The 13,187-nt window shown below is 28.2% G+C and overlaps 2 protein-coding genes across 2 annotated transcripts in view; both read right to left on the bottom strand.

Moving 5' to 3' along the window:
* Nucleotides 1-363: 363 nt before the first annotated feature.
* The window catches only part of LOC107449195 (zinc finger protein 493), a 19,028-nt gene continuing 6,204 nt past the window's right edge, over nucleotides 364-13,187 (bottom strand). Inside the window, exon 3 of the mRNA XM_016064664.3 lies at nucleotides 364-8,738. Coding sequence (XP_015920150.1) covers nucleotides 6,231-8,717 — 2,487 coding nt within the window. The 5' untranslated portion in view covers nucleotides 8,718-8,738 and the 3' untranslated portion in view covers nucleotides 364-6,230. The remainder of the gene's footprint in view (nucleotides 8,739-13,187) is intronic.
* Nucleotides 12,208-13,131, bottom strand: LOC122272592 (tigger transposable element-derived protein 1-like). Its single transcript, XM_043056443.1, has one exon. The coding sequence runs from the start codon at nucleotides 13,129-13,131 to the stop codon at nucleotides 12,208-12,210; it is 924 nt and encodes a 307-aa protein (XP_042912377.1).

Below are 13,187 nucleotides of genomic sequence, written 5' to 3'. Positions count from 1 at the left end.
ATGCCTAAATACCATGAGATAAACAAGAAAAAACTTATTTTTAAAATTTTCAATTAAAATTTATAACCCAACAGATACGATTTTTAAAGGGTAGCAAATCCGCATCTTAAACAAAAATCAGTTAAAAAAAAATTTTCAAAAAGTTAAAAGCTATGAATTTCTTATAAGTTTTAATTAAGAAATTTAGAGGAAATGTTATAAAGGGAAATTTTATCACTTATTCCACTTAAATAGACAATAAATAAATGTTTGTAAATTTAGCATATAAAAAATTCATTGAAATAAGGGTATAATAATATTTATCATTATTTTAAAGTAAATTAATTTGCACAAAAATTTTAAAAAGTACAAGAGGCTAAAAAATTTAGTTGTATATTTTATTGCATTTTTCAACATGCACAATTAAAAATGTCATGAAAATAAAACCTAACTTACATAAAGCAACAAGACAACATATAAAACAAAACAATAACAAAATCAAAACTGCATACCATCTTTAACCAAACAACTTTAAAAAATATCAAAACCAATATTTTAAAACATTTTATAAAAATGGCCCAATGTAATAAAACATTAACAGAATAATATTTGGAATTTTATTTTCAGCTGTCTTTAAAAAAAACTAATTAGACTGTAACATGATTGTAACAAAAATAATATAGAACTGTTTATGCAGATTATACATTATAAGCCAAATGAATGATACATTTTATAATGAAGTATTTACAAATATATATGGCTAATGACATCTTTTAGGAAAACTAACACTATACAATACAATTTTCAAAACTAATTTTTACAGCTGAAACTAACAATCTCTTACTAATCAAATTAATATTAATCTTACTTGAATGTTAATAAATACTTCCTAGAATGGAATAGTGAGTAAACAAATTATATTAGCATAAATAATTTTACTTATTTATTATTAGTTTCAATGAAGAATAAAAACTGGTATGAAATATATTAAATGTTTATTAAAATGTCATTCTCAGAAAAATACAATAACATGTTTTGGAAAGAACAAGTCTCCTCTCATGAAGTGTTTAAAATATGATAAAAGGAAAAAACAGGAGGAAAGAGACAAGATTTGCATTAAAAAAAGGAAAGGCAGGACAAGATTTGCATTTTAAAAAAAAGAAAGAAAGAAAGAACATAATGGGAAAAAGGAAAGGAAAAAGAGAAGTGAGAACAAAACAAAAAAACTAAAAATAAAATTTCGAAACAAGTTTTTTCTAGCACTAAAAAGCAGTTTTATAATTTTTAAAAATTAAGCTTATTCATAAGAAATGGCTTTTTTTTTTCACAAATTAAGTTCAGAATTACAGTTAATGATAAAAAATAATCTTAACTCTTAGAAAAAATAACAAAAGCTTTCATGAAGATAGGTTTTTATTATTATTTATTATTACATACCAAAAGCACTGTTAATGCATTTTTATGCGAAGATATAGGACAATTGTTGATCGAAGATACAGACAAAGTCGCTTTACAGATTACATAGATATTAACTTTTGAACGATTTAACTGAAAAAGCAAACATGAAAGAAAAAAAATTCCTAACAAGCTGTATTTTCTACTACAAATAAAGGGAAAAATTAGGTTCTGTTTGAGAAACGAACTAGGTTGTATCCTGAACTCAGTTCAAAATTTAGTGATTTGATTAAAATAATATTAAAATATGAAAAGTATACTTAAAAACTCAAATATGAGTAATGACACAAAACCAAACATACAAATTCTCTGGTGTAGAAAAAGAAATGCTTAGCGCATACCCAAACAAGCTTTATGAAATGGATAATTTCATCAAACAGAGATAGGGGTAAAAAATGATGCTTCATTTAAAAAAAAAAACATTTATTAAAAAAATATATATGAATATTTATTACATATCTCCCCTCCTTCAAATAAAAAAAAGAAAATGAATAATAGTGTATTTAAAAAAAATCTTTCCAGAGTTTACTTTGGATTTGATGCAGATTGCATTTTAAAATACCTATTAGAAATCGGAATCATTGCGCATTAACACTTTGTTCTCCGGCAATTTTACACAGAAACTATGTCATACGGCTGTCACTGGCTATTATTTTTAATACACAATGCGCAAAACTTTCTGACAAAAATTTGATAATTTGTACGATCAAGTTTAATGTGATTGACAAGTAATGCTTTGAGTACCTTCATAGCAGTATAAAACAAGGTAAGAACTTAACATGTGATAAATATATACAAAAGAAACTTCATGAGTTATAATATTCAAAAGCATAGAATGTAACAAAGATTTATAAGTAAATATATTCAGAGCGAAATAAAAGCCAAGAAATGCTTGTGGCAATAGCTTATAAATCATCACATGAAAAACTTCAAGCTGTAGAAAGAAAAAAAAAAACACATTTCGAAACTGTGTTCATGTTCTTCAGTAATCGAAACACACCTACCGGTTTATATAGACAGGCTTTCACTTTTAAATATAGAGAGAGAAGATGCAACCACTGTTCACTAATTTGTGCACAAATACACATCTAGTATAGCTGATATATCTAGTATGGCATTTACAATTCTATTTAATAATGATAAAATTAAGTCTTTTGTTTCTTCAGGGATGAATAAGATAGAAATTTTGAATGAATGTACTTGTGATACATAATTGAAAAATTCATTTTAAGGAAAGACTCTAAAAATAAATTACAGTTTTTAATCTAACAACCTTTAAAATCCCTCTAGGAAAACATATTTCAGAGAAATAAATTAAAAATTTAGAATAACTATAATGAGATTTGAATTGTAAACATAAAATTTTATGCTCTTTTCATCTAAACCCAGTAGCATAATTAAAGTGGCACAGCAGATTTATTTTTGCCATGTAGATAAAAGTTAGTAAACACAAATATCTAATTACAGGCTCTGCAGATAAATCTTAAAATTTTATTATAGCGTTACGGATTATTATGTAGATTTTTGTGACTTGGCATGTAAATACATACAACAATTTAACACTTAAGTCAATTTCAAATATATTGCAGTATTTATATCTTTCCTATTGAGACTTTTAGTCAAGTATCAAGAAGCAAAATTAATGAATGCCATAATTTTTTATTATATTCAACTGAAATCCAATTTATACGAAATATAAATAGGGCATTTTGTATTTAGACCATCAATTACTCTTTTAATTTTCTTAAAAACCATTACAAAACAAAGCAAAAAAATTTTATATCCTCAATTTAAAAAGTTTTTCTTACATAAGTCATCCAAAAACCACTTATTAAAGTAGCTAAGTTACCACAATCAATCAGAAAGATGGATTAGTTTTATCACCTTAAAATATTTCAATGAAAAACATGGAACAAACATTAATGTTCAATATATCAGATTATTTCTAGACTTTTGCATCACTGTATTTTGTATATTCTGTATATTATTGATTTGAGACTTAAGAATATGAAAAAGAATAAAATGACTATGAAATTTCCAATAAAGATTAAGTGATTCAGCATAATTTACTCTTGCAAGAGTAGCGTTTCAGTTTTTCCTCATTGTTGTATTTAGAAAATTAAATTTGTTGAACAAAACAAACAACAGCAGAGGGGAATTTTTGATTGTGTCATAATACACTTTGTTTGATGTTTTAATCTTCAAAGAAATATACCCATTTTAGAAGAATACACCATCTCTATACAATATTTCTGGAACAGTAATATTTTCAAATCTCTTGTGTTTCAGAATAACTACAATGGAAAATATATATAACACACACCATGGTTAATTCTAATACATTTGAAAAAGTCAAATACAAATTAATTGATTTAAAAGTATTAGCTAAAAACACATTTAATCACTCAACGTCATAAACCTGATACTTGATTTACATTGTAAATATCACATTTTAAAACACAGCATCATACATTGTCAAAGGAACTACTTTAAAGTTTGTTTTTAAATGATCAAAGTATACTTTAAAAACTATGCAACAAAATAATTAAACAGAAATTATGGGACTATGAAATAATGTAAATGTATTGCAAAATTTATCTTTTCAAGTTTTAAGTAATATTGAATTGTTTAAATGTTAGTAACTAGGCAAGCTGTTATAGTTGTCTTTTTCATATAAATTTGAAAAGATGCAGTTAGAACCATAGAGCAGCAACCAAAATCTTTGCAAATAACGTTCAACAGAAAAAAGAAATAACAATTCATTAAATGTTAAGGTAGACAGGCACAAAAAAAAAAAAAAAAAAAACAACCCTGAATAACTTTAGATTGAATGATCGGATTTTCATGTTATAAAATTCAATATTAGCGGTTCAAGAGGCGGTGATATTTTAAGTTCAGAAATCAGGCACAAAAATGTACTTTTTCTGAATAAACATACCATTTTTTGTACACATTTCAAATCAACAGAATTGAATATTAAAAAATTCACATTTTTAAGATTTGATTTCTCAAGCTCACGAGTGCAACCGATTTTGCTCAGATTTTGTATTTTATAATGTAAAATTATCTTCTTTAAAATTATGTTAAAAGAAGTATACCAAAATTTTTTGACTATTATTAAATAAAACAATAAAAAATAATTAATAATTACTAATGGGTTGTTTTGTTTTTTCTTGCATGGTTTATCATTCATTTGCTTTCCTTTATCCAAAGGATTTTCTTTGGATAAACGAATTTTATAAATCTGTGCAAATATTTTTCAAGTTGCTTAAATAGTTGTTGAGAAAAGGTAAAATATGTGAAAAGTAAAATTAACATTAAGTGTGTCCAAACTGTTGTGACCATATTTCCCAAATTGCGTCTATTCGCTATATTTTGGGAGTCAGAAATACAAAACCGTCGGAGGAAAAAAAAAGGCATGTTCATTTGGAGAAAGTATGTTTTTGTATCTGATTATTTTTAATTAAAATATTGTCTGCGCCAATTAGATAGCACATTTGAGGTCATCACGCTCAAACTATTAAGATTGAGTCCTCCATTAGAAAATAACCATTCAGAAGATTCCATCAAGATCGATCAATAGTTATTCAGTGTGCTTCCTTTCTTTTTTTTGTATTGTACACCATAATATCAGAGCTTTTTCAAATAATACTTTGATTTGTATTACACTTTTAACCTTTCACCACGCACTTCACATGAAAACAGAATACCACCCTGCTAGACCATTCTTCTCCAATGTTAAAGTATAGATAAATCCTGATTTTATATTTGTAACACATAGAAATTAAAAATATTGCTAAACAATATTCAAATTTTACATAATTTACAGAATATTGCTATACACCAATAAGTGTTCAGGTGCATTATTTTTATTCAAAAAAAAAAAAAAAACAGTTTAAAATCGGAAATAAAACGACTATTTTGATTTGCTACCATTGGTACAATTTATAAAAACTTTTGCTTTTCTTTTGCATGGAATACTTTATATTTTTTAAGTATTTAATTCCTTTTTTGTTAAAAAAAAAAAGAAAGAATTTATCAATGTTGGTAAAATGTTTGGTTTACAACTAAAGCTGGGAAATATATCACTATATCAATTAATATTTTTTAAACATCACAACAACATTTAAAAAGCATTCTTATGATATATGTTGTATTTGTAAATTATTCCTTATGACAAATATCAAATATAGGTTCAATCAAATATAATATCGCTTTATTAACCATGTTAATAAAGCGATTCTAATCAAATATGATTTCATCATGACAATTTATTAATTTTGACCAATATAATGTTATCATTCATTACAATTTATTAATTTTATTTTAGTAACAAAAATATAAAAGCAATTTTAGTGTATTAAATTGAAAAAAGTATTGACATATTATCCAACATTGTATCAAAACTCCAATATAAATATTTGAAAAATATAATGAAACAGCAATACTTCTTAATAATACGTATTTTGCTGTTTAAATTCTGATATCGCTCAGCTCCAGTTGCAACTTATTTTTTAACACCAATTTGAATAATGGGCATATTTTTAGAGCTAATAGTAATAAATTTTTTTTAAAAAAAAGTGCTTTAGAAGTTTTTTTTGTTTAAGTAAGCTCAAATCTAAAAGCAGTGTTTTGAGGCATAAACAATACAGATATAATATACAATTTTAGTAATATTATCTGTTTCAAAAACTTGTTTTTAAACCTACCATAATTATAAAATCCATTCTTACTATTTACAGAAAATGTGAAGGCGGAGTTTTTCAATACTTTAACACCATTAGGCAGAAACTGCCTTAATTTCTCGTATGATTCAAATAATGACTTCGCAAAGCACCCCACTGAACAAAATTAGCATTACAAATTCTACACAGATTAGGTCTCTCTAAAATATGCTTTAAATAATGCCTTTTCAGATCTTTTCTCATATTAAAGGTCTCATTACACACCTTGCACTGATGAATAATAAAATCATGAGTTTCTCGATGAGCTTTGAAATCTACTTTGTTCTCAAACGTTGCTTCACAAACGCTGCATATGTATGTGATTTCTCCCTCATGACACAGCTTATGCTCCCTCAAATTATCCTTTTGGAGAAATATCTTATCACATATATTGCAAGGATAAGTAGGACTGGTATTATGTATCTTTTTATGCACCTCCAAATCTTCCTTGTTTTTAAAACCTTCATTACATACTTTGCAAAGAAATGGCTGACGTCGACTATGAACTTTTTTATGCTCCAACAAATCTTCTTTTGTTTTGAATCTTTCATTGCAATTCTTGCAAAGATGGGATTTTCTTTCAGCGCAGAAAGCTTTGTGATTCAAAAGATCATCTTTAGTCTTAAATTTCATGCTACATGCTCTACAATTGTGCACTTTTTTCTCATTGCAAGAACTCATATGATCTGTTAAGTCGGACTTAGAGCTATATTCTCCTCTGCAGTATTTGCAAATGAAACACGATTCATACTCAACAACCATATCATCATCATGGATTATTTCATGTTCTACCAAAGCCTTTTTAGTGGGAAATGATTCACAACACGTTATGCAGATGTGCTCCACACGACTATGTCGCTTTTGTCTAGTAGAAGATTGCTTACTAGTAAGCACAACTTCATTTTTCAATTTAGCACTACCATTAAGAGACTTACGAGACAATTTCTTTTCACTGCGAGTTTGCCTTGACTCTCTCACATCACTTTTCAGTTTCTTTTCATTATGAACTTGTTTGTGTTCACGAAGGTCACTTTTAAACTCAAAACCCTCACTGCATATGTTACAATGGAATGGTTTTCCCTCAGAATGTGCAGAAAGAGTATGAGATGCCAAATCTTCCTTGAACATGAAACTCATAGTGCAAATGCGGCAAGTAAACATTCTTCCTTCATTATGCATGAGCATATGATCTTCGTAATCACTAGGCAACAGACTTCCATCACATACCTCACAAGTAATTGTTTCATGGCTTTCTTTATGAGCTTCAAATTCGTCTTTTTCCCTAAATGCATTATTGCAAACATTGCATACGTACAATCTTTTTATAGTATGATTGTTGGACTCGTTCTTGATTCTTGCTTTTTCGCTATTTGTTGGTGGTGATATTTCCCATTGGTCATTTTTCGCCTTGCTATGCACTTTTGCCTTGTGTTTGTGCAGATCGCTCTTCTTGTCAAAAGTTTTGCCACATATTTTGCACACTGATTGTGACTTATTTGATGCATTGTGGGACATCCGATGAGAAACTAGATCATCTTCAATCGTAAAGCTATCATTGCAGACATCACAAACAAAAGGCCTTTCCTTAGGATGACTCAAGTAATGCATTTTCAGAGCACTCTCCTTAAAAAAGCTGGAAAAACAAATTTCACAAACAAAGCTCTCTTTTTTCCTGTGCTTTAGCCTGTGCATAACAAGATCCTTGTTTGATTCGAAAGTTTCACAGCATATTTTACAGTAATGCTCCCCCTTATCCTCGTGACTCAGAAAATGTTTTCTCAGGGATATTTTGCACTTGAAGCTTTCATAGCAAATGCTACATGCATGAGCATTTTTCACATGCTTCAATTTATGTTTTGCCAACTCACTTCTTCTTGCGAAGCTCTCGTGGCAATGATCACAAAGAAAATGCCGTTCAGTGCTGTGCATTTTATAGTGTTCAGTTAACTCTTCATCAGAGTTAAATATCTGCCTGCAGCAATCACAAACATGATGAGTACCAGCATGCGATTTGAGGCTAAGATAGGATGGAAATTTTAAATAACATACATTACATTCATGGACTTCCTTATCAGGGATGAGAGGTACAGAAAAAGGAATATCAGAATTGATATTTTGCGGCTCAATGTGTTCAACAATACTGGGATCTAGACTTTGAACCATCACTACATCATTTTCAACAGGAGTTACAATGATATCATTTGAATCAAGATTTTGAATAACACTATGATCACCGTTTGGAATATCATTAGGAAGGATAATTTCACTTTTAGTTACGGAGTTATCCAAGGGGAGAGCAACAAAAGAGTTATCCAAATCATTCATTCCATTTGGATACTTCTTCATTAGGTAAAGCTGCCTTTTTTCCTCAAAATGTTCTAAATTCGGACCAAACTCTTTACTGTGTTCTCGATAATGTTTCAACAAAGTATTTTTCCTGACAAAAGCTTTACTACATACAAAACAGGAATGAGGAAGTACTTTTATTTTGTTCTCCAATTCTGGAAATGAATTCTCCCTTACATTATAAACATCATTCAAAAAGCCGCTGCTATCCATATTATTGTCCTAGATCATAACCTGTAAACAATTTTACACATTACTTTTCATAAACACATAACTTTGATAAACATTTTAGGAATTTCACAAAACTTTATAAACATAAATTTTTGTTAATATTTATCAAATAATCTTTAACAAAATACGTACAGTCGTCCCCACTTAATCGCCCCTCGGATAATTGAATAACCCGCTTATACGAATAAAATTTAATGGAATCAATTCATTTTACATTAAACTAATGTTGAACTTCCCCATTTAAACGGTTATTTGTTGTTTTTTGCCCCCGCTTAATTGCATAAAGAAGTGGTACTGAAATGAAAAAAAAATTTGTCAATTTTAGAGTAATATTTAACCAGCTAATATAGAATTTCCCTTTTTCAGTTAAGATATGGTTACAATAGGTGGTCATTTCAATAGGGACTTCTTATTATAGTAGGTATTATAGTAGTTATACATTGAAGTAAACGAAGAGGGTTTTACCCCTCTTTGACTTACTTCACTCACACATCATTTAGTATGTAAAAAAGGGATAGAGTGATTTGTTTTTAGGTCAAGACTTGTGGTCCCCTCTTGATGCACTATTAGCTTTGATGAGAAAAAGTTTTAAAAACCTAATACACTAGTGTAAAGAGTGTCTTTTTCTTAAGTGGAATAACGGCTTAATCCAGTGAATAATTTTGAGTTGGTTGCAAGTTGAGCGCGAAAAAAAATTATTTAAATCTATCGGGAAAAAACAATGAATCTTAGAAACAATAAATTTTAAAGAAATCCCCAACTAAAATAGCGCATTAATTAGGAATTTCTCAAATTTCAAAGATTAGAAGAAAAAAAAATTCTGCATGTGTTTGAAAGGAATACGCACAAGTTATGAAAATTTTTGTAGAAACAAAAAGGGAATATCTAATCTTGATAAATTGAAAAATTAAACCGGTGTAAAGAAGTCTTCAATTATAGAATTTTTCGGATAGGTTTAAATAATATTTTAGTTCCTACATGATACTTTTTACTAACATTGATTTATTTTTATGTAACTGCAAATGACATTTTTTTATGATACTAAGGAAGAAAGTTTTAATTATAATTATTTATTGATCATATAAGTGAGTTTATTTAATCAAACCGCGATACTAAACCATTAAAAAGTAAAATTTCTTGAAAATTCAGAATTTTAGACTGAATATTGCATTCCCCTTTTAATCGAATAACCCGCTTAATAGCATAGATTTGGCTGGAACCGATGGTATTCCTTTAAGCGGGGTTGACTGTACTAGATAAAAATATTAGACAACCTACAATTTGAGGTGAACTAAAGCTCAGCACTTCTAGAAAAATTACACCAGATGTGTGAAAGACCAATAGCGAAGATAAAATAATGAGTGGAGGATAAAAGGATTATTAGAGCGAGTATTAATTAAAACGGTCGAGTGCAACCCTCAAGATTCCATATCGCATACTAAAAATATTAATTGAAACGGTCGAGTGCAACCCTCAAAAGAGATTCCATATCGCATACTAAAAATATTTTTTGGACATAAGTATTCAGATTCATGTAATTACTAATGACAATTGGTCACTTCGCAATCAATAAATATCTGACTTTATTATAGAAGTAAAAAAAAAATTTTTATGGAGAAAAAGTTCAGTAATAAGCAGGAAAATATGGTAATTATTTATATGATACCATGAGTAAAAAAGAAAAATATTAGGAAGATCTATTTATTAGATGAATAATCTTCCAATTAAAAATTTTTTCCATTAGTTTAGGAAATGAATTAATTGAAAAACAAATATAAATTATTTGTGTTTACTTTAACTTTAATCGATAAAAAAAATTTCTCACAACTATCATTTCCATTCATCAAGAATAATACAAAATATATATATCCATAGATATTTTCTGTAGATGAATGTATACTTTACAAAAATATTTACTTAATAAAATTTACTTATTAAATAAAATTACCTCTTTAATTAAAAATAAAATAAATGACAAACAACTTGAAAATTTAATAAAATGTTTAGACTGAAACAACTGTAAGAATAAATAAATAACACAGATCGCTAAAATATTACTTTTGAACTGAAACTCAGTCATTACAGATATTATTAAAAATTGTTGATCTCCAACTAAAATTAACATTGTGGGAAAAATTACTTAAAAATAATGAAAAAGTACACAAATATCTGTAATTTCGAATTAATAAAGCAAGAATTCCTAAAAAATAAAATTCACAATATATCATTAATTTTGAGTTATAACTCATGGATTTGGTAAACTAAATTTATTAAAAAAGAAAATATTTTATTTACTACACTGTGAATTCTGGGACAAAGTAGACACAAATGACACTTAAACTTTTGAAATTGATAATTGGTCACTTGTCATACATTATTTTCTTCAGAAATACAAGAAATTTCGAATCTAAATTTCCAATTAACTTATTAATTTTTAAAAATCAGGAGCAAAGTCAATTTTACTCCTTATAATTTTACAATGCTGAAAATCTCAATTTGTTACATACTGTCATTTGAATAAATTTATGTTTCCACATATAATATTGTTACAAATAAAAATAAAATATAATGTAGACGTTAAAACAAATTAAATATATTATTTACATATATTAATGAATAGGATGTATGATAGATTGATGATGGTTTCAGAATTATATAGATGACACATCACAATAACAATATATGTATTGAAGGTTCAATGGTCACACAATGTGAGGTTAAAATTGAACAGTATCACCAATGAGGGTAATTCTCCCCCCACAGGAAATTTAGTAATCAAACTGGAGGTGCAATAACTGTTGTCCAGTAATAAAAAAAAGGCGAATAAAAAATTGAGAATCTTTTTAAAAAAAAGTGAAATTTTTACTAGATAAAATATTTACATTTAAATTATGAAAAAGAAGAGAGGTTTAAAAATTAATGTTTTTTAAAAAAAAAATTATACAAAGAATTATTTCGCTAATACATAAGAAACAGATAAAGTTTTATTGGGTTTTTATTTTATTTAGTAGTTTGAAATGGTATAAAACGAGCAGAAAATGTGGTAACTGAATGACATTAATCTATAAATTTATTTAGATCTGAACTTTTAGAAAGTGAAACAACTAACTTTAAGTTAGTATTCAAATTCAAAACACACATAAATAATACAGTAAAACCTTTTTTTGTGCGGTAGATAGGGACCGCATAAAAGAAATCGCACAAAAAAAAATTCAAAAATTTTATAAATTCTGACATGTAATAAACAAGTTTGTACGATATATCACCAAAAACTTTTTTTATGCGGTTGATAGGGACCGCATAAAAAAAGTCGGACTCAGAAAATACATCAATGATTTATGAAATAGATGAGAGAATGCTTTCAATAAAATTAAATAATTAAATTAGACCTAAAGAAATTTTAAAAATATTTAATTCTTCATTGTACATATACATGGAGAAGTTTTCAAACTATACTTTAAATAGTTTGCCGCTACTCGTCGTAATCCAAAACGCGCATCTTCTTGTAATGAATTGGTTGAAAATCGCTGTCGTCGCTTGAAGATAGGGTTTCAATTGATTTGTTTTTTGGTACCATAAAGTCAGTGATCAGTTTTTGTGACGACGGTCGACTGGTCAATTGCATGTAAACGTCACGATAGCGAGACATGCATGATCTCAGTTCTTTTTGGAATTTTAAGCGTCTTTCCACATTTTTATCTATTTTAAGAAAATGCGTTTCCAATTTTTTCGAAATCTGGATCCCTGCATATATTTTATCTGCTGTAATAGATTCCGGTTCTTCTTGTCCATTTTCATAATCTATCAAACTATTGATAATGTCACTATCGTCCACAGTTTGGTCCTCAATCATCTCGTCCAAGTCATTAACGCCGAAAGAATCAAAGCCTTCTCCGCCGATGTTATGTGCGAGCGCACTAATTTCAGATAATAACGTTGACGCGTTTTCGGTGACGTTTCGATTAATTACACATTCAGGCCAGATCGCTTTCCAGCACGAATTTAATGTGTGTTGTTTGATTTGCCCAATTGCTGCAATAATATGGTGTATGCAGTCTAAAATTGAGAATTCTTTCCAAACTTCAGTCAGGTTTAGTTTATCGCTCTCCAGCTTTTTCAAAATGTAGCTGAAAGTTAATTTGATATAATGTTTCTTAAAATTTGCGATTATGCCCTGATCCAGTGGTTGTATAAGGCTAGTCGTATTTGGTGGTAAAAACACTATTTGTACATTAGGATGTTCTATACAGGGATGACCGGGTGCATTATCTACAATTAGCAATGCTTTAAACGGAAGACCCATCTCTTTCATGTATTTTTCAACTTCTGGTACAAAAGAATCGTTGAACCATGTTGCAAATACAGCTGATGTGACCCATGCTTTTTTATTGGCCATGAAGTGTACTGGATATTCTGATAAATTTACGCCTTTTAGAGCGCGTGGGTGTAAAG

The sequence above is a fragment of the Parasteatoda tepidariorum genome, chromosome 6, assembly GCF_043381705.1.
Source record: "Parasteatoda tepidariorum isolate YZ-2023 chromosome 6, CAS_Ptep_4.0, whole genome shotgun sequence".
NCBI classification, from domain to species: domain Eukaryota; kingdom Metazoa; phylum Arthropoda; class Arachnida; order Araneae; family Theridiidae; genus Parasteatoda; species Parasteatoda tepidariorum.
The sequence above is the reverse complement of the archived record's forward strand: the minus strand, read 5'-3'. Positions and strand labels throughout refer to the sequence as shown.

Excerpts from the sequence above, each read along its gene's own strand:
- LOC122272592 (XM_043056443.1), bottom strand. The coding sequence starts at position 13,131 with ATGGCCAATAAAAAAGCATGGGTCACATCAGCTGTATTTGCAACATGG.